Raw genomic sequence first — 22,782 nt, forward strand, 5'->3', positions numbered from 1 at the left:
CAAAGAGGTTCAATAGTACCCGATGCCCATTAGCTAGTAAGTAGAAAGTTTTTGTAAATGCTTATTTTGTAACGATACACTGCAGTAAAACCAAGACCCTTCTATTTGCTAAAAGGCTTTGGGACAGGAAGTACTCACAGCCACGGACCCGCCATTGCTCCTCTTAGCTAACTTTCCTCTGTTACCACTCAAGACTGGCAGACAGGAAATTGTTCTCTTTCAAAAATCAGAACTCATGAAATGTGTAGTCTGTCCTCGCATTTTACCTCTATTGGTCATTATTAATTTTGTCCACCACTCTAGAGCACAAACTCCATTTAAAATATTCCAAGGCACAGAATATGAATACAAAGCAAAAGCAAAAGGTAGCAATCAAAGTCTTCCCTAGTTTATTTATAACATTGATCATGATGCTATTTTATGAAACTATACATGTTATTCAGTTATTTACAAATAACTATGGAACACTGTGGGGACACTCACAAAAATGGTGTGTGTGTGTGTGTGCGCGTGCGTGTGTATGCTTTGTATGCCAGCAATCCTTACTGTTTATACTGTCTGATTGCTAGCTTGATACACCTGACCAAGGGCACCAGCCACACACACATCTAAAGTCAACACCAGTCCAGCAAATCAAGGATAAAGTCTGCTCTCCCTCCTCATAACTGAGGTTCTGAGTTATCCTTCACTTTCCTTCCAACTTACATAGATTCATTTGTCCACTAAATATATATTGAGAACTTCCTATGTGCCAGACAATGTTCTACAAGAAAACAGAAGCCTTGGTCCTTGCTTCTACCTATAATATACACTCAAAACAGAGACTGACTAATTATCCACCTCCTTTCGCATGAGGGCAATAGATCCACTGCACATGTTCATAAAGATATTGGTTCACTCTAACAGTGACTGCGGATGACTCTCTCAGAAACTATTGCCATACTCTTATTGCAATCAGTAGCCAAATTGTTTTAAACCAATGACAAGACCTGACCTCAGTTTTCAATCACTTTCTCACCTGCTAGCAAGCAGCATACTTTTACCACAGTTTAAATTCACCATTTCCTTAATTAGTGTCCTGATTTTAACTACTTTGTTTTTGGTTTATTAGCTGAAAGCACATACAGAAACTGCAGTTTAAGTTCACAAACTAAAATGAGTAAATTAAATTAAAAATTTAAATGATCTCAGTGGCATAACCATGGATCCCAACCCAGTGGATCCAATAAGCTTTTCAACTCTAATACCAACCAATTCTCTCCTTCCTATTCCTTAGTCCAAGAGTTCACAGCAAAATCTGCATATGTGCTGCTCTTATTTTCTTCAAACTAGCCATGACACATGAATTTATATATCCTACTATTAGTTGTATAAATAGTTCTGTCTTAATGATACAAGTTCATGAAAATCTGTTTATATTATATGTCAGTTCAATCAATATCTTCATGTACATTAATAGATAATTAGATAAGTGCTTTATACTCAATAAATATTGTAGGATGAATCTGTGCTTAATGAAACTAAAAGTATAAATTATCAGATTCCAGCCATGAACAGTAACTGATTTTTAGCCTTAAGAGGGAACATATGCCCTCATACTGATAGTTATTATTATCAGTTGAAATGTCTCAAATCATCAGTGAGATAAGTATATGTAATAATACATATTCACAGGTAAATGCAGATATAGTAGGAGGAGAATAAAACAAAATAAAATGTTCTCCATATTTATCTTAAATTTCACTTTCTAAACACTAAAATAAATTATTAAAATATTTATAATACAAGCAAATCATGTGTCACATTATGCTTCATACATTATTTTCATTCATCTATTGATCTAGTCAATCAGCCCTTCATTCACAAGAGTTCACTGAGTGTCTACGTAATGCCCTTGTTTTCTACAAGGCAGATTCAAATTGTAGAGAAACACTTCATAGTAAAGTACTTCTGTGTGAATTAAAGGATGGTTCTACATTTAAGTATTCACCTGAAGTTATGCCTTCCTACTTCGACAATTGAAAAGTGACTATGGATTGAGGAATTATTACCATTAAGAAACACTTAAGTTTGATTGACCAAACAAAAAATCACACATATTATAGTCTTTAATCAGAAGCCAACTATAATATTCCCATAATCCTCTCTGATCCAAGAAGCAGACACATTACACTGAAGTCCAAGGGTGCGTCTCACAGCACATAGAATTTCAACACAGGAGAAGCCTCCACCCCTATACTTCTGTTCAAACCCATATTGAAGCCGAAAGATTAAGGGAGAGATTATTAAAATCATAAATCAATTAAGTAGAATATTATTGTGATTCCGAGACTTCAAAAGTTTATAAGGTTTACTTCTTCAACAGATTGAAAAATAGCACAAATGAAATTATCTTTCTTCCTAGAAAAAAATTACTTCAAGTCTTTCTTTTTTCCGTATTCTGGGAGAAGTCTCTTCTCTGTCTCTTTATCTCTACTTTTATCTCAGTCTGTGTAATCTTTCTCAAAAGGAGCTAGTCTTTTTTTCATTACTAATTTTTAAATTTATAATTGACAAATAATTCTTTTATATATTTATGAGATACAGTGTGATGTTTCAATGCATGTACATATAGTATAATGATCAAATTGGGGTAATTACATATGCATCACTTTCAGTGTTCATCGTTTCTTTGTGGCGATAACATTCAAAATCTTCCAGCTATCTTGAAATATATATTACATTGTTATTCGCTATAGTCACCCTACTGTGTAGTAAAATACTAGAACTTATTCTTCCTGTCTAACTGTAACTTTGTACCCGTTGACCTCTTACTCATGGACACTATCATCCAAACTGTCCATAAAAGTATATTCTCAGCGATATGATACTTTTCCCCTCAACCTTATAACATTCATCTATGACAATATATTTTCAACTGGTGAATTAGTGCCTGGGGTTGTCAACACAAATGCAGAGAAAAGGAAGCTGTCGTTCTTTTTAAATGATAGGAAGTCTCACACATCATTCCTAAACCAGGGTCCTCTCTTAGTCAGCTTGCAGCCAGTAGCACTCTATCACTCATGGGCTGCTCAGCACAGTGTATTCATCAAGGCGGGTCGACGCAATTGTTAGCTGGCAGTTCAAATGGGGCCGACTTGTCACAAGAGTGACAGCCTGGGCAATTGTTTGCCCTCTGGGAACAGGTGCAGGCAGGTTCAAATGAAATACATCCAAATACTAACAGCAAGATTCTTAATCATGTCAATAAAAAGGATGTACTGGTGTCTGGGATTCAGTGGTCACATATGCCTCTCACACTTTTGAAAATGAAATGCAGTCTGGCTTTTCAACAGAGTATTCCAAGGAATCCATCATGTCATTATCATTTTTAATACATGCTACTCGTTCGCTGGATAAAATCTCTAATGCTGATATTCCACATACTAAAAGGCATGTTTATGCCTTGAATAACACAAAGGCAAGTTATCACAATAAAGGAATGGAAAATAAGAAAGTCTGACAATGGAGTAAAAAAAAACATAATCAGCAATGAGATTTGATTTCAGAATGACACTGTTTTGAAACACTAAGCATGCAAAAGAGCCCTTTAAAAGCGTAGCTTAATAATATCATTAATGAAACAACAAAAGAAAATAGCTAGCCAATTTAATTTTAGCTCTTAAATTTCCCAATATTCTTGAACCAGCTATATGTTCTTATAGTTTTCATTGCATATCTATTTAAAATATTATATATTCTGTATCTATACAATGTTGCAAATTATATAATTTTTCCATTGAAAATTCCAATAACCATAAAGCATAAATGTAGCTAGATATCACGGCACAAAACAAAGCATCTTACTATTATTGGTGTTAGCATTCAAGTACTTGCTTAATATTTAAAAAATGTACTTCAAGAAATCAGCTATGTCAGAAATATGCAGAAGATTGAAACTAAACCCCTTCCTTACATCATATATAAAAATCAACTCAAGATGTATTAGAGACTTAAAAGTAAAACCCAAAACTATAAAAACTGTACAAGATAACCTAGAAAATACCATTCTGGACATAAAACCTGACAAAGATTTCATGATGAAGACACCAAAAGCAATTGAAATAAAAATTGCTGGGCATGGTGGCTCGCACCCGTCATCCCAGCACTTTGGGAGGCCAAGGCGGGTGGATCACGAGGTCAGGAGATGGAGACTATCCTGGCTAACACAGTGAAACCCCATCTCTACTAAAAATACAAAAAAATTAGTCGGGTGTGGTGGTGTGTGTCTGTAGTCCCAGCTACTCGGGAGGCTGAGGCAAGAGAATGGGGTGAACCCGGGAGGCAGAGCTTGCAGTGAGCCGTGATCCCACCACTGCACTGCAGCCTGGGCCACAGAGCGAGACTCCATCTCAAAAAAATAAAAAGTAAAAAATAATAAACTAAAATGACAAATAGGACCTAATTAAACTAAAGAGTTTCTGCACATCAAAAGAAACTATCAACAGACTAAACAGACAACCTACAGAACAGGAGGCAATATTTGTGAACTACGCATCTGACAAAAGTCTAATATTGAGAATCAATAAGGAACTTAAGTTTAAAAGAAAAAGATAACCCCATTAAAAAGTGGCAAAGGACATTCCTTTTTAAAAAAGGAGAAATGCACATGACCAATGAGAATATGAAAAAATTTTTAACTTCACTAATCATTAGATAAATGCCAATCAAAACCACAATGAGATACCATCTCACACTGTCAGAATGACTATTATTAAAAAATCAAAAAGTAACAGATGCTGGCAAGGTCGTGGAGAAAAGGGATGCTTATACACTGCTGATGGGAATGTAAATTAGTTCAGCCATTTTGGAAAGCAGCTGGTGTTTTTGCAAAGAACTTAAAACACTGTTACCATTTGATCCAGCAAATGCCATTATTGAGTATATACCTAAACAAATATAAATTATTCTACCATAAAGACAAATACATACACATGTCCATTGCAGCACTATTTATAAGAACAAAGACATGGAATAAATCTAAATGCTATCAACAGTAGACTGGATTTTAAAAAATGTGTTACATATACACTATGGAATACTATAGACCCATAAAAAATACTATGCAGCCATACTATTCCATTGCATAGAATACTATGCAGCCATGAGATCATGCCTTTTGCAGCAACATGGATGGAGCTGGAGGCCATTATTCTGAGTTAGCTAACACAGGAACAGAAAACCAAATACTACATATTCTCACTTAAAGTAGGAGCTAAACTTTGCATACATATGGATACAAAGAAGGGAACAATAGATGCTGGGGCCTACTTGAGGGTAGAGAGTGAGAGGAGAGGATCAAAAAACTACCCATTGGCTACTATGCTTATTACCTCAGTGACAAAATAATCTGTACACCAAACCCCCATGACATGCAATTTATGTATATGACAAAACTGCACATGAATGCCTGAACATGAAAGTTAAATAAAAAGAAATCAGCTATGTGAGAAATAAGAAGTACACACAGTCCTAGCTTTTACAGTATAATTAATTTGTATTACTAACTTGTATAATAAATTAGAGGGCAAAATTTAACATATCTAAACAATGAGTGAAAACTAAACTATTGAATGATGGGTTTTTATAAATTATAGAGCTCAATAAAGACTGGTGATGTAGATGACAGTCATGGGAGAAGAGAGAGATGTGCTAGAACTAAGCAAACCATCTTAAAGTAGATAGGGAAGTCCATCCAGGGAGGAAAAAGCTAAAAGTTGATCATAGAAACTGTCCATTTTCTTCATTTTAAAAACAAAATTTAAAAAACACAACAAAGGCTAGAGACCAGGGTAAAGTGAAGAGCTCAAGATAAATTTATCTAAAATGCATATTTTTAAGGAAACACAACTCTTTTATCGGGGAGATTTGCTTTAACTTCAGGTAAGTGGATATTCTCTGATTTTGATTATTTTTTCTCCAAAATGCAGGTTCCAAAGTTGGGTAGCATTTACATCTTGATTCCACTGCTTTCTGACTGTGTGACTTTGGGAATTACCTAATATCACCATTTCCAAGTTTATTTATTTGTAAAATGGTGATAAAAGAAAATTGTCTGCATTTTAAGGTTGTTTGAGGTAACTGAGATAATTCTCATAAAATATTTAGCATAGGGCTTAACACTTTAAATAGCCTTAATAAAGAGTGCCTAGTATGTGACCTATTGCATTATCAATTATAAGATACCTTTCCAAACATAGGATTCCAATTAGTTATGTGCAAACAGTGTTCAATGTTAAAGCTTATCTATTGCTGTCAGTTATTCAATAATTACAAGTCTAAATGATTAAAGCTTTCCTTCCAAGGAAGAACCCAGAACTGCCTAATTTTTTCTCTGTTTGAACATAAAAAATTATTCTGTTTCAGAAAAATCTATTTGATTCCTAGAAAGCAAGATGATTATACAGGACAAAATGTACCCCCAATTACAAGATATCCAAAGAGTGTACTGAATCTTTACGAAATCAACAACTTGATAATTTCCCACCAGTACTAAAGAAATAAATAATTAAGAGTCCTTTGTGTTTTGAACTAGTTATATGAATATGCAAACATATTTTCACTGTTTTTCCAGGTTCGAGACACTTGGATAGTTTCTTCAAAATTATTGACTTAGATTATATCACTTTTCCAAAAATATATTTCACTTTCTCTAGATCATATAGGATTATAAGCCTAACTCCAATATTAATATTCGAATTGACAAAAGAGCTTATGTACTAGTCACATTTAATCTAAGAAACACAAAATATATGTATTAAGATAAATTACAGAAAAGACCTGGTTTAAAACCTTAAAAAGAAAATTTCATTGCCTGACCATTGGTCTTGAGTAGTTCTTTCAACATAATAAAAATAATGGCAAATGTTTTTTTTTTAATTTACTGATAATTAACATCATTCTTATTTTGCCCACTGTACTTTATTCTTTACCTTGACTGTCAGGAAGCCTGGGATTAAATTTTTAGTTCAAGCCTAGTCACAGTCCCATCCCTGGCACTTGCAAAACTATCTTCTCCTTTTGTCTAATAACTTATGTTCTTTATTTTATTGCCTTGTATGTGTGTACATAAAATTTTAGAATAGGATTGCTTGAATTCTTTTTTGAAAAGAGTAGAACTGTAAACTAAATATTTGCTCTTGTGATTACTTAATTTACTTTTATTTTATATTATCCTAATATACTTCTCAAATTCATAATTTTGAGATTTTATACCAAAAAAAATTTCAGAGGTAAAAACAATGCGAAAATAATAACCAATTAACATCCTGATGACAGTATCAAATCCACACATGTCAACTAACCTTGAATGCAAATGGGCTAAATGCCCCAATTAAAAGACACAGAATGGCATGCTAGATAACAAACCAAGACCTATTGCTATGCTGTTTTCAAGAGACCCATCTCACATGCAGTGACACACATAGGCTCAAAATAAAGGGATGGAGAAAAATCTACCAAGCAAATAGAAAACAGAAAAAAGCAGTGGCTCCAATTCTAATTCCAAACAAAACAGACTTTAAACCAACACAGATTAAAAAAAAAAAAAAAAAAAGACAAAGAGGGACATGACATAATGGTAAAGGATTCAATTCAACAAGATCTAACTATCCTAAATATGTATGCCCCCAACACAGGAGCACCCAGATTCATAAAGTAAAGCAAGTTCTTAGAGACCTTTAAAGAGACCTAGACTCCCACATAACAATAATGTGGAGGTAACTGTGCAATGTTGCCAGTGTGGTGTTAAAGTCTCTCACTTATACTTTAACACCACACTGGCAATATTACACAGATCATTGAGATAGAACATTAACAAAGATATTCAGGACCTGAACTCAGCACTGGTTGAAATGGATCTTGTAGACTACTACAGAATTCTCCACCTCAAAACAACAGAATATACATTCTTCTTATTGCCATATGGCACATACTCTAAAATCAATCACATTATCAGAAGTAAAACATTCCTCAGCAAATGCAAAAGAACTGAAGTCATAAAAAACATCTCTCAGACCACAGCACATCAAATTAGAAATCAAACTAAGAAATGTACTCTAAACCATATAATTACATGGAAATTGAATAATTTGCCCCAGAATGACATTTGAGTAGAGAATAAAGACACAACATAGTAGAATCTCTGGAATATAGCTAAGGAGAGTATTGAGAGGGAAATTGATAGCACTAAATGCCCACATCAAGAAGTTAGAAAGATCTCAAGTTTAATAACCTAACATCATAACTAAAAGAACTGGAGAACCATCAGCAAACAAATCTCTAAGCTAGCAGAAAACAACAGATAATCAAAATCAGGCCTGAATTGAAAGAGATTGAGACATGAAAGATAATTCAAAAGATCAACAAATTCTGGAGCTAGTTTCTTTTAGTTAATAAAACAGACCACTAGTTAGACCAATAAAAAAGAAGACAAAGAAGATTCAAATAAACACAATCAGAAACTACGAGGGGGATATTACCACTGACCCCACAGAAATACAAACAACTATCAGAGAATAATATGAACACCTCTATGCACATAAACTAGAAAATCTAGAAGAAATGGATAAATTCCTGGACACACACCCTCTCAAGAATGAACCAGAAAGAAAATGAGTCCCGGAAAAGACCAATAATAAGCTCTGAAATTGAGTTAGTAATAGCCTATCAATCAAAAAAGCCAAGGACCAGATGGATTTATAACTGATTTCGACTAGATGTATAAAGAACAGCTGGTACTATTCCTACTGAAACTATTCCAAAAAATTCAAGGACGAGGGACTCCTCCCTAACTCATTCTCTGAGGCCAGCATCATCCTGATACCAAAACCTGACACAGACACAACATCAAAAAAGGAAACTTCAGGCCAATATCCTTGATGAACATCAGTGCAAAGATCCTCAACCAAATACTGGCAAATCAAATCCAGCAGCACACCAAAAAGCTTATTCACCATGATCAAGTAGGCTGTATATCTGGGATGCAATGTTGGTTTGACATATGCAAATCAATAAATGTGATTCATCACATAAGCGGAATTAAAGACAAAACCCACATGATTATCCTAATAGATGCAGAAAAGGTTTTTGATAAAATTCAATACCCCTTCATGTTAGAAACTGTCAATAAGCTAAGTATTGAAGGAACATAACTCAAAATAAAAAGAGCCATCTATGACAAACCCACAGCCAACATCATACTGATTGGGCACATGCTGGAAGCATTCCCCTTGAAAACCAGCACAAGACAAGGATGCCTTATCTCACCATTCCTGTTCAACACAGTATTGGAAGCCCTACCCAGGGCAATCAGGCAAGAGAAAGAAATAAAGGCATCCAAATAGGAAGAGAGGAAATCAAACTATCCGTGTTTGGCAGACAACATGACCCTATATCTAGAAAACCCCACAGTCTTGGACCAAGAGCCCCTTAGGCTGATAAATAACTTCAGCAAAGTCTTACGATACAAAATCAATGTGCAAAAATCACTAACATTCCTATACAACAACACTCAAGCCAAGAGTCAGATCAAAAATGCAGTCCCATTCACAATTGCCTCAAAAATAAAATAAAATAAAATACCTAGGAATACAGTCAACCAGGGAGGTGAAAGATCTTTACAAGGAGAACCACAAAACTCTGCTCAAGGAAATCAAAGATGACAAAAACAAATGGAAAAACATTCCATGTTCATGGATACGAAGAATCAATATTATTTAAATGGCCATACTTCCCAAAACAGTTTTTTATACATTCAATGCTGTTTCTATCAAACTAACATTGAGATTTTTCACAGAACTAGAAAAACCTATTTTAAAATTCATATGGAACCAAAAAAGAGTCAGACATTTTGCCTCATCTCCTGTATCTATCTTCTGAACATCTGTTGAGTTTCCAAACTCCTAACATTTAGTGAGAACATTGCTTATTATGCTGTAGTCTGCCACTGGTGTTTCGATCCTCTCCAACATTCTCTACTCCTCTTGCATTTTCTTTTCTAACTTAGGATTTTTTTTATTTCTCTTTCTTTTACCATGAAAGTCTACTGATTGCTGTTTTCCACATATTTTCTTATATATAGCTTTCTCTCTTTCTCCCATCTTACCTATTATTAAAATTATACTTTTTTATATTTCTGAAATGCTGAGGTATGTGTGAAAATCATTGATTCAACTTATCCTAAAAGTGAAATTTAGTACTATTTATTACATGGATTTTGTGGTCTTGCATTGAAAAGAATCTTTACCTCAAGTTGTTTAAAAAAAAACTCATAAATTTCATAGGGATTAAGTATCTGAATCAAAATTAAATAATGAAAATGGATGAAAATTTGGGAATGTGTCCCTAACCCTTGGATTAGGAGAAGGCTTTTTAATTAGAAAAGAAACTGATAAACAATAACAAACAAGATTAATAGATTAGAGTAATAAAAATCAAAAAGTTCTGAATGACCAAATATTAATGAAGTAAAAAAAAATTAAATGAAAGCATGATAGCATGTGATAAACTATGCCTAATAAAGAGCCCCCCAATAACCATAATATCCAATAGAAAAATGGGTAAAGCAAGCAATATATTCACAGAAAAGGAAATATAAATGGACAATGAATATTAGGAAAGATGCTCAACCCACCAGAAGTTAGGGTAATAAAAACTAAAACAAGAAGCTAGTATTTTTTTGCCCATAAGATTAACATAAATAAGATTAATAAAATCCAGTGAGTGGGTGTATCACAAAACAGGCTTTCTCTTATATCCTTGTTAGGAATGTGAATTATATGACCCTTTCAGAAAGCAGTCTGCCAGGATTTACTAAAATTAAACATAAGCAAATACTTAAGGAAATATGGCCTAAAGATACAGAAATATCAGTACACAAAACAATAAATTGGCATGCCATAAACATTCATATTGCTATTAGCAATAATAAGTTATCCATACATGTATTGACTTCTTGGGATACTTAATATATGTGCATAGTTAAACTGAAAAAAACAATTTCAAGAGTAACATGAATTATATGTTCACATATTTGTAAAAAATTATATAAATATTGGTATGTAAGTTTATGTACTGGAAAGATACACTGAACTGTGGAAATAGGAAATTTTTAACTTTTTCCTTCCAAACAATTTGTTACATTTGCGATGTAACTGCAACACTGATAGGATATGGCTATAGTCATAAATGTCCTTTTTAAGATTCCTTTACATTCTAAAATAGTTACAGACACATTTGTTTTACGTCTCTCTTTCATTAGATTTTTGAAGCTGCATTAATAAAATACGAAGGTAACAAATTACCTCATGCTCTCAAAAGTGGAAGCTAAATGATGAGAACACATGAACACATAGTGGGAAACAACAAACACTGGGGCCTAATGAAGGGTGGAGCATGGGAGGAGAAAGAGGATCAGGAAAAATAATGTGTGCTAGGTTTAATACCTAGGTGATGAAATAATATGTATGACGAACCCCCATGACATAAGTTTATTTGTGTAACAAACCTTCTCATGTACCCCTTATTTAAAAGTTAAATATATATATATATATATTCAAGAGAAAAAAAGAGGATTATTTCATTAAATAGAAAACAAAGAAAAGTAGTAAACACACTCAGTAAACAGCCTATGTTACATGATAAGCTCAACAACTCGCCTTGTTTATCCTCTTCCAGTTCACTCTCAGAGCATCCATCATTCTCATCTTTCACATTGTCATGGGCATCTGGTGCCTTCTGTGATGAGGTTTCATTCTCTTTTTCAGGGTCTAAATTATCTCTTTTATCATCCAAAGGTGACTGTGGTATTCCATTCATTTGAACATCAGCCTGTCCTTCTTCATTAGCTTTTTCACCTTGTTTCTCCTCATCTACTTCAAAATCTTCTTCGTACTCTGAAAAAAGAAAATCTCCACTATAAGAATGAAAATAGAACCCCTTATCTTAACCTATTTCTCTCTAATGAGAACTTTGACTCCATTATCCTCTCTTCTCTGAGCCTTTCTTTGCTTCTTCTTTTTCGTTCAATTAGTGAACATGGAAAACTAACAGCAAATGATCAAAGATTCCAATCAGTTACATACACAAGAGCACAAAAGAAATGAAGCTCCAAATGACAAGGCTGAAACCTAATAAAAGTTCATTTACAAATGAACATCATCATCTAAAATAACCAAAATGGAAAGAGAAGAACTTGATATAAAACAATAAATTAGAAATAAATTAAAAATGAAGGGAACAGGATTATAATAATGAAAGTTAATTTGGAGATCCAGTGAGGTCATATTTCATACGAAAAGTGTTCAAAATATTTGGATATCAACTTAATGAATAGTGAAGTGGAAAAATTCAATTAATCAAGTCCAAAGGCCCTGAGAAGTAACACTGTGAATAGCACATTCTTTAAGAAACAAATGGACATCAAGAAAAGGCATTATGAAGGATTCTATATGTAGGCCAGAACTGAAATCATATGCATTCTTCATTCCTACAATAAGTGAAATAATTACATTTCAATGATAAAAATTTATACAAAATAGAATATTCCTGTCACAGTCATGTATTTGCTTTATTCCCTGCAGAGGTGCAAAAAATCTGTAGCAGGAAAAGGAAATTGTCACATCAGAAAAACTCCAGCTGTCCCTCATGGTTATAATTTTTCACCTTTCATATTTAATTGTTCCCCCTTTTCTTCTACGAAAAACTAAAAATCTTGAAGTGACAACATGCCAAGGATAGAGAGCAAAAGGATCTCATGCAGAACCAATTAAGCAAATAAACAATTATCCTTAAAATAAAAATTACCATTAAAATAAAGGTTTCTCAATGTTGTGTGTTTTAGTTATTAGCTATTCTGGCTTCTCTGTCAGTGCAGGGGTTGGTCTCTCGGGTAATTTACTTGAGAGCTGTCCACCCAGTGAAAGAAACTTAATCTAGAAATGTATGCCCTGTGCATATGCAGAAAGCTCTGTAAATACAGAGAATGAGGGAGATAGAAGGGGAAAAGTGAAATCAAAACCTGTAACAAAGAAAATTAGATAATCACAAAAATGTTTCCACAAAAGAGATTTAATACATTTAAATACAAAATGTGAATATCAGTAAACCAAAACTGTAAAATAAGCAAGAAGATAAAGAATTTGCTTTATATTGCTAGACGCAAACAGAAAATACTAATAAAAACGAGCAAATATTTGGATCCAAGTATTACCGGCCAAGTTATAGGATAATTCCCAAGTTATAGGATAACCCTGATAACTATCAATCAATAAGCCTATTTTTTGAGAATCTTCTATGTTTAAGAGGATAAAACTGCAAGATAGAAGACACTACAATAAGACATTCCCTGCCATGAAGGACTCTCCAATTTTTATTGAGGGAATAAGATGTAGGTACACAAGAAACACTGTACTCACTTTATCGTAGTTTTTAATATGTGATCCTCAGTAATGTGTTTTTCAACACAACTGGGCTGGATTGCTATGGATTTTTATATAGGACATATAATTAATTGTGTGAAGTAGTGTCAAGTAAGCAGAATGGAATGAAAAGAGAGCGGAAAGTCATTTTAGGGTCTCAAGGAAGACTTCCCAAAAGAGAAAGATGAGATTAGCTGCAGAATACACATACATATATCACACTACAGGTGTTTGCTACTGATCATAAGATAAGCAGAGGGCCAGAGAGAATATGAGTGGATTGCTGTAATTCCATCCATAGTGTTACATAGTAGTGAAATGTGAGGGTTTGGGAATCAGGCATTCATGTGCCCAAGACCCAGTTAAAACACCTACTAACTATGTGACTTTGGGCAATTTGTCTTTAAGCTTCAGTTTCTCCATCTGTAACATGGGTAATACAACGCTGTGGTGAGGATTGAGAGCAATAATCCCTGGAACGTGCTTAGCACAATGCCATGAATAGCAGGTGCATAATAAATATTATGGATTAGTACTAATAGTCCTTGTGATTGCGTAGCGAAGGGAGTAGATTATAGAACAGGAGAAATCAAAAATGATATGTACTCCTTTGACAGCAACACACTTTATTCGAGGCACCTGATTAAAATCAGGCAGTACAAGTGCCCACAATTAGGACACAATTACAGTTATATAATTGAAGCACAGCACAAAAGTGAAGGAACATGAAGTGAACCACAAGAATAGTCCCGGCATCATATTTTGTGTTTTCTCTCAAATATAAAGTCAAGGCTGCCCTGGTTTTATTCTATCCCTGCTATCATCACATTTAAATATTAGCTTTCTATTAACCACAAGCCTTCCATTGGCATTATAGCTCAAAGCACATCACTTTTGTGCCATCTACTCACGTTTTTGATATGAATAAAACAGCGGCATGCTTTCTAAAACCTTTTACATAATTTCTTCTGTTCTCCCTATCCCATTTGCCTTCTTCTAGAGAATTTAATTAGCTTGTTGTTTACCATCCCCACTAATGAGGACGTGAGTCAACACCAGGTCAACATCAATCTAGCCACAACCTAATCTTGCTGGCCTCGATTCAAACTTCTTGCTGCCCTTTCATCAGTGACTATTATGCAGAGAGCTGAACCGTTGCTGCTGTGGCTGCGTTTTTAAAAACGGAAATGAACATTTAAAGTCCATTAACCAGCCAACCCGGAAGAAAGACCCCAGGAAAAACTTTATCATAGGTATCATAAGTATAAAGTACATCACTCATAGCACTAGTTAGGTTGGTTTAAGAAAAAAAAAAGAAAATGAAAAGCTTCCACCGAACATGACTTCCATAAACCACCATGTCTTCAAAGTTAAAACACATGAAAACACATCCTATTTGTTAATACCTCTGTGATTACTATTGCTACAGATATATTAAAATTCTCATGCCAAGATAGGACAAAGACTAGAAGAGATTGTGAAGAATGGTGAGCTGGTAAAACTGTTCTAAGTGAAATCTTTTGTAAAAGATTCACTATATTCAGTAGTAATCCAACATGAAGTCTAGCGCTATAACAGCCCTGTAATTATTGTCTTGGATTCCTGAAACACTTGGGCAGCAAAAATATGAGGTGGGGAGGAAGATACCTAGAAGTTGTCCCTTTCCCGAAGCCAGCCATTCCACAGGTCACCCCAACCCATGGTTATTGTGCCCCCTAACCAGGCTTTGTCTCCTGAGAATGAGGGACACACAGGCAGTTCTCCCTTTCTGATACTTTGGACACACTATCCACAACCATGTAGTGGGTAGGCTACCTTGTAATAGAAGGTTGTACAGTGTTTGAAAGACTGAGCTTTGGAATTAGACAAACCTGGATGCAAATTCTTGTTCTGCTACTTTTATCTAAGCCTCAATTTCCCAGCCTGTAAAATTGAAGTAATAATAATACCTACCATATTGAATGGTGAGGATAAAATGAGATTGTGTGTGCACAGTGCCTAGTTCAGTGCTCAGTGCTTGGCACTTTTATTATTGTTGTTATTACTGCTTTATGTATAAGTATATACAGGCATACCTATATATACATGTAAGTATATATAAGCATACCTATACCCCTGAATGTATACCTATGTATATTCAATATACAGGTATACCTCAGGGATATTGCAGGTTGAGTTCCAGGTCATTGCAAAAAAGACAGTCACATAAACTTTTTGGTTTTCCAGTGCATCCAAAATTATGTTCCTACTATGCTACAGTCTATTGGGTATACAACAGCATTATATCTAAAAAAATGTATACACCTTAACTAAAATAACTTTATTGATAAAAGATGCTAACAATCATCTGGGCCTTAGCTGGTCATTGTCTTTTTGCTGGTGGAGGTTATTCCCTTGATGCTAATGGTTCCTGACTGATCGGGGTGGTGGTTGCTGAAGGCTGGGGTGGCTGTGGAAATTTCTTAAAATAAGACAACAATAAAGTTTGCCACATCTATTGACTCTTGCTTTCATGAATATTTATCTGTAGCATGCAATGTTGTTTAATAGCATTTACTCACAGTAAACCCTCTTTCAAAATTGGGCTCCATCCTCTCAAATCCTGCCACTCCTTTAACAACTAATACATTTTATACATATTCTAAATTCTTTGTTGTCATTTCAACAATGTTCACAGCATCTTCAACAAGAGTAGATTCCATCTCAGGAAACTTCTTTCTCTGTTCATCCCTAAGAAGCAACTCCTTATCTATTCAAGTTTTATCATGAGATTGCAACAATTCAATCTCATCTTAGGCTCCACTTCTAATTCTCTTGCTATTTCTACCACATCTGCAATTACTCCCTCCACCAAAGTCTTGAGCTCCTCAAAATCACCCATGAGGGCTAAAATCACCTTCTTTCAAACTCCTGTTCATGTTGATATTTTTACCTCCTTCCATGAATCATGAATGTTCTTAATGGCGTCTAGAATTGTGAATCCTTTCCAGAAAGGTTCCAACTGAATTTGCCCTGATCCATCAGAGGAATCACTATCTATGGCAGTTATAGCCTTATAAAATATATTATTTAAAGAATAAGATCTTAAATTACTCCTTGATCCATAAGGATAATAACAGAATGGATGTTGTGCTAGCAGGCATGAAAACAACATTATTGCACTAGACATCTTCATCAAAGTTCTTGAGTGACCAGGTACATTGTCAACGAGTGGTAATATGTTGAAAGAAATCTTTTTCCCTGAGCAGTAGGTCTCAACAGTGGGCCGAAAATACTCCACAAATCATGCTGTAAGTAGATGTGCTGTCATCCAGGCTTTGTTTGTTTCATTTATAGAGCAGAAGCAGATAAAATTTAGCATACCGTTTAAGGGCCCTAGGACTTTTTGAATGCTAAATGAGCATTGGCTTCATCATGAACTCACCAGCTGCACTGGCTGCTAAAAGAAGAGTCAGCCTATCCTTTGAGGCTTTGAAGTCAGGTGTTGACTTCTCCTCTCTAGCTATGAAAGTCCTAGATGGCATATTTTTCAATGTAAGGCTGTTTCATCTACACTGAAGACCTACTGTTTAATGTAGCTACATTTATAAATGATCTTAGCTAGTCTTCTGGATAAAATTGCAGCAGCTCCTACATCAGCACTTGCCACTTCACCTCACACTTTTATGTTATGGAGATGGCTTCTTTCTTTAACCCTCATGAACCAAACTCTGCTAGCTTCATACTTCTCTTCTGTAGCTTCTTCACCTCTGTCAGCCTTCATAGAATTGTAGAGAGTTAGGGCCTTGCTCTGACTTAGTCTTTGGCTTATGAGAATGTTGTAGCTAGTTAGATCTTCTATCAAGACCACTAAAATTCTCTATATATCAGCAATAAGGATTTCTTTTTTATCATGCACATGTTCACTTGAAGTAGCACTCTTAACTTCCTTCAGGAACTTTACTTTTGTATTCGCAACTTGGCTAACTGTTTGACACAAGTAGCCTAGCTTTTAGCATATCTTGGCTTTTGATATGCCTTCCTCACTAAGCTTAATCGATTCTTTTGATTTAACGTGAAAGACATGAGACTCTTCCTTTCACTTGAACATCTAGAGTATATTGTATAGCATTATTAATTAACCTAATTTCAACACTGTTATGTGTTAGGGAACAGAGAAGACCAAGGAGAGGGGAGACACTGGAGAACAACTGGTCAGTGGAGCAGTCAGAACATTGATTAAGTTCACTTTCTTACAGGGTACAGCTCATGGCATCCCAAAACAATTGCAATGGTAACAACACAGATCACTGATTACAGATCACCATGACAGATATCATAATAATGAAAAAGTTAGAAATATTGACAAAATGTGACACAGGGATGAGGTGAGCACATGATGTTGGACAAATGATGCTGATAGACTTTGATGCAGGGTTGCCACAAACTTTTAATTTATAAAAAGTGCTATATTTGCAAAGCTTGTGCAATAAAGCAAGCACAATAAAATGACACATGCTTGCATATGTATGTGTGTATGTATATATATGAATGTGCATGTGTGCGTGTGTGTGTGGTGGGGGGGTGGGTGTATGTGTACGGAGAGAGGGAGACAGAGAAGCAGGGGAAGGCAGGAGAGAGGAAGAAGGAGAGAACAGAGAATAAAGAAGAAAGCGAAAAACAGCAGACAGATAGGTTCTACAACCCTAAGCCTATAGCCAACTGTTTTTAGTTATGGAATACTCTATCACCACATAATTATATAGGTTGTACCTACCTGGTGTCAAAGCAAATTCATCAATTTCATGAAAAACAGTACATTCAAAAACTTTTAAAATAGGTAAAATTTTATTTGGCCAAAATGGTCTCTGCAGAAGTCAATAGAGTCTCTAATTCGTATTGACATATACTCTATTCTACCTCATCTCTGCAGGAAGAACCTTTAACCTTTCGGGGGTTAGGTCTGCCCTCCTCTAAGGTAGGTGACAAAGGACTCCACACAAAACAGCAGAGGAAGGAGGTCAGGGACACCCCACAGTAACAGAGCTGCCTAAAGTCCACAGCTGGGTAACATTTAATGGGTATTTTTGAAAATTTTGATAATCACACTTCAAAGACAAATGAAACAGCCACAGCAACAAGAAAAGAAACTTGTGTTGTTGATTACCATATTTTAAAGTATTTTCCTGGTCGTCTTCCCAGACATCGTGTCCTGGTTTTCCTTTACTTGTCATTTCCTCCACAGCAGTTATAACTTCTTTGAGCCCTGTTTTTATTTCTTGAGCTGAAAATTTGGCTGAGACAGAGGATTGGTTCTCCTTGATCTCATTTCTTTTTGGTATCACATACTCCCTCTCTTGCCTCATTTTCCCCTCATCCTTCTTCAGGTCCTCTCCTTTCTCAGTGCTCTTTTCTTTCCTAGATTTTGGCAAAGATGTTTTTTTGTCAAGGCCCATTGCAATAATGCACCTATGAAAAATATTAACAGGAAGTGTGTGTTAACCCTTATAGACAGCACAATGGAACCTCAAAGCTTTTGAAAGCACTTATCTCTTATACTAGTAAAAAAAGATACAAAAATATTTTGATTACAGTATACACTAATAAAAATAAACAATTAAAAAGCTAATTAAAAATAAACTATTCTTTTTTGATACAAAAATCTTGTAAACAAACACAACAAATTCTTAATAATGTTATCCACAATAATAAACAAAATAAAATAAAACATCAACCAAGAACTACAGTTTCAAACTAAAATCGGTGCCTTCAAGAATATTTTTGGTCCTAAACAGTAACATGTATCATAGATACAGAAATATAGATGGGTATATAATTTTACATACATAAGAATATATCTCAAGTCTTTAAATGAGAATTATGTGATAATAGAACATGCAGATTTATAAACATAGAGAAGCTGATATAAAAATGGTCAGAAGAAGCAAGATGCCATTCAGTCTGATAACTTGTATTTTAACAACACAACAACAGTAACAAAAGACTTACAAGATTGGCTCTAAATAAATATGATTGATTTTTTAAAGTAATATATACAGTCAAATATTGTTGCATCTTTTAGGTAAGTAACTCAGGAGTTTGTACACTCATTTTCATAGAACTGTCATTATTGCTTTTAGAATGGCCTTTTGAAGTCTGTACGACAGTCTTCTGGTGATTTTTACTAGTAATAAGTTCTTATTCCTCAAAAATGGCAATAATTTATAGAGGTTATGAAGTCATTCCAAGTCAAATCTGGTGAACCATGCAGATAATCTGAATGCATTATGACATTCAAACTTTTAAATCCATTATAACAAAAGTAATGTGAATAAATTGTCTTCTAAAGCTTTTTTATATCTAAGTTGATATTAAAATAAGAATTCCAATGATAATAATATATACATTAATAAAAATGATGATTATGATAATGATAAGATTATTGAGCACTCGCTGTGCCAAGCTCTTTTCTGGGTACTCTGTATCCATTATCTTAAGGAATTCATTATCTCATAGACCAATAAATTAAGAACTATCATCACCACTTTACAAATGAGAAAACTGAGGCTTAAAAGGCTCTAGCAGTTCAAGGTCACCCAGTACGCGGGTGATGGAGCTGGATTCTAGCTCAAGACTGCTAGGCTCCATCACGTCATACTGAAGCACAACCATATTGGTCTATTACAGGTGTAGGCCTCCAGTTCCTAGTTATGATATAACTAGGAGAGATGACTAGTTACACAGACAAATGTCACACTCTCTCAGCTGACACTAATACAATCTGGAGAAGTTTCTGGCAAGACCTGGATAAAATTCATGATCTGAAAAAGGTATCTGGTAGTTATCAGTCTCTTCATTTTCTTTCTCTAGAACTACTCACATGCCCCTCTCTCCATGTGACACAACTATCAGAGAACTGAATTTATAGTGGGTAGATGAAAGCGATCAGCAAGCAGTCAAGACTTGCCAGTCCCAGAAGAATAGGAATAATATATAAAATCTGAAAAATGCCTCAACCTGAACAAATCCAATGGCAATTTCTAAAACTGAAGATTTCACGAAATTTCAGCCATCTGCAGTATAGAAATAGCAAAGGAATTGATCTTAATACATTTTTCCAACAAGCAAATATGAGAACTGAGTTATATCACTTAACTTTTCAATATCTCCCCATAAAATAAAGCTAAAAGGATTTGCACTCAAAGTAACTATCAGGCTGTAAAAAATGAGATAACGAGATTATACTTATCTCACCCATATTAAGCACGATAAATATTTCTTGACTATAATGATGATGTGCTTAGCACATTGCTTTCCTTGGAATAAAGGTGTCATGAATCTTCACAGTATATGATTACTAGCATTGCCTTCTGTTCAAGCTGTTCTTCCCTTATCAATTGCAACACCAAATCCATTGATTTGGAGCCTCTGATATGCTGTTACTTTTAGTTTATGTTGTGGCTGCGTAAAGGCTTTGATGCCTCCCTACTGCATGCACAGACTTTTTATTGCCCATCTGCTGAAGGGAATTGGACAAACAAAGTGAGCAACATCTGCTCTCCTCGTCACTGACTACCTATTTGACTTCTGAATATAATTTGAGGTGTTGATTATGATTACGAAAGCTCAAAGCCGTCTGCATTCTACATGGTTAGGCATTTCTTCCCATGTTTCATGCTAGCAGTTGAAAATTACTATGCCTCTTCAAACAGTTCCTATAATTGAGAGATGAGGACAGTTGTGGAACCTTACACTTTGGAAGTGACCACTGCTCAGCTTTTCTTGTTTTCTGAGGACCTTAAACAGGTAATTCCTAATCATTTTAGAAATATAATTTTCTGTTATTTTATTGTACCATGTCCTCCTTTTTCTCATCATAAATGTTTCAGGGACTGGTATTTTTAAAATACATTAAAATTAATTTCATTTTGAATATATTGGAGGAATTAGTGTGCATTGCTTAATGTAACTAAAAGTATCATTATGGGTGTGACCAAAAAACCAGTTACAAAAGATAGTAAGTGCTATCAGTCTCCTTTGGGGTAGTTCTCAACTCTCCATGGAGTTCTGCAGTGTCATGGTCTCTAGAATAACCAGAAAAGTCTCAAGTGAGGAAGAGGACAAACAAGCAAGGCTCTAACACTCACTCACCTAACCCTGTCCCATTTAAACCACTGACTCAACTTTCAGCTGACCTACAACAGGGAGACAGCCAATGGCAATGTACTGTTCTATTTTGGGCATTCACAGATTTCATTGGAAAAATGGTTATGAAGTTAACAAAACAATTGAAAACCATTCTTCTGTAAGAACCATGCATTTCGGTTGAGAGTCATAGGCCTTATTCTTTAATATTGCAACCATTTTGATGTTATTATTTGAAAAGGTTGAAGAAAGAATCTAGAGGGGACCAAGTGTTGAAATCATAGAAAGAATTATACAGAGGCTAGTGAGTGTGGAACGAAAGTAAACGCTGTCAGTCAGATTTTGATACTGAACTTCCATAGAAAGTGCTCAGGGTTAATAATTTACAGCTTGGATTTATACCACAACTCCAAAAGAATGTAATATATTTGCACATAGATGATTGCAGATATTTATTAGCTTTCCTGGGAATTAAACAGAACTGTGTTAAATGACCTGCCCCCAAATAAGGAGATAGCATATCTGAGTTGGAATAGGAAGGCAGCTCATGTGGTCCCTAAGTACAGGTGGGCACTGATACTATCTTGCCCTAGGCCATTCAATCTTCCATTCTCTGGATGATTCTTTTATGCTCTTATCTCTCTGGAAACACCCAACCCCTCTTCTCTCAGCCTTATCCTCAGCTGATAAATTTATGTATTGTTTAAGAAATAGAAACAATCAGCAGAGAGCTTCCAGTTGTTCCCAGCACATCTATTAATAGCAACTTACATCTCTATCTTGTATGCCTTCTTTCTTTCTTCCTGTTACCATACAAGAACGTTTCTCCTCTTCTTAAGGCTTATACCCCTACTTGAGCCCTACATCTCATCTTCTCCAGTCTACCCAAGTATTTAGCTCCAGAAATTTCCACCTTTATGTCATACTTCACGTTTCTTCTTCTCTAAGGTATTCAATAATTCTTTGTATCAGCATATAAACATATTATAGTATCTCCCATCTTAAAAAATAAAGAGCCTTCCTTGAACCCCTACGTTCTTCCTCCTGGCTACCACCTAATTACCATTCTTTATAGCAAAATTATTTTTAAACCTTCTCTATAGTCTCTGGCCTTAGTTCTTCTCCAACTATTTTTTAAATCCACTCCAAGAAAGCTTACACCCCAATTGCTGCACTGTAACTTGTGCCATGATCACCAGTA

At 35.0% G+C, this 22,782-nt stretch overlaps 1 protein-coding gene across 8 annotated transcripts in view; it reads right to left on the minus strand.

The window, feature by feature from the left end:
• ERICH3 (glutamate rich 3) overlaps positions 1-22,782 on the minus strand; it is a 117,069-nt gene that overhangs the window by 26,115 nt on the left and 68,172 nt on the right. For all 8 annotated transcript variants that reach the window (XM_021943046.2, XM_021943039.2, XM_021943052.2 and 5 more), the window contains 2 exons: positions 18,604-18,905; positions 11,697-11,933 (listed from right to left, as the gene is read on the minus strand). In XM_021943046.2, the coding sequence (XP_021798738.2) occupies positions 11,697-11,933; positions 18,604-18,905 (539 nt within the window). The remainder of the gene's footprint in view (positions 1-11,696; positions 11,934-18,603; positions 18,906-22,782) is intronic.

This window comes from Papio anubis, chromosome 1 (assembly GCF_008728515.1).
Source record: "Papio anubis isolate 15944 chromosome 1, Panubis1.0, whole genome shotgun sequence".
Taxonomy (NCBI): domain Eukaryota; kingdom Metazoa; phylum Chordata; class Mammalia; order Primates; family Cercopithecidae; genus Papio; species Papio anubis.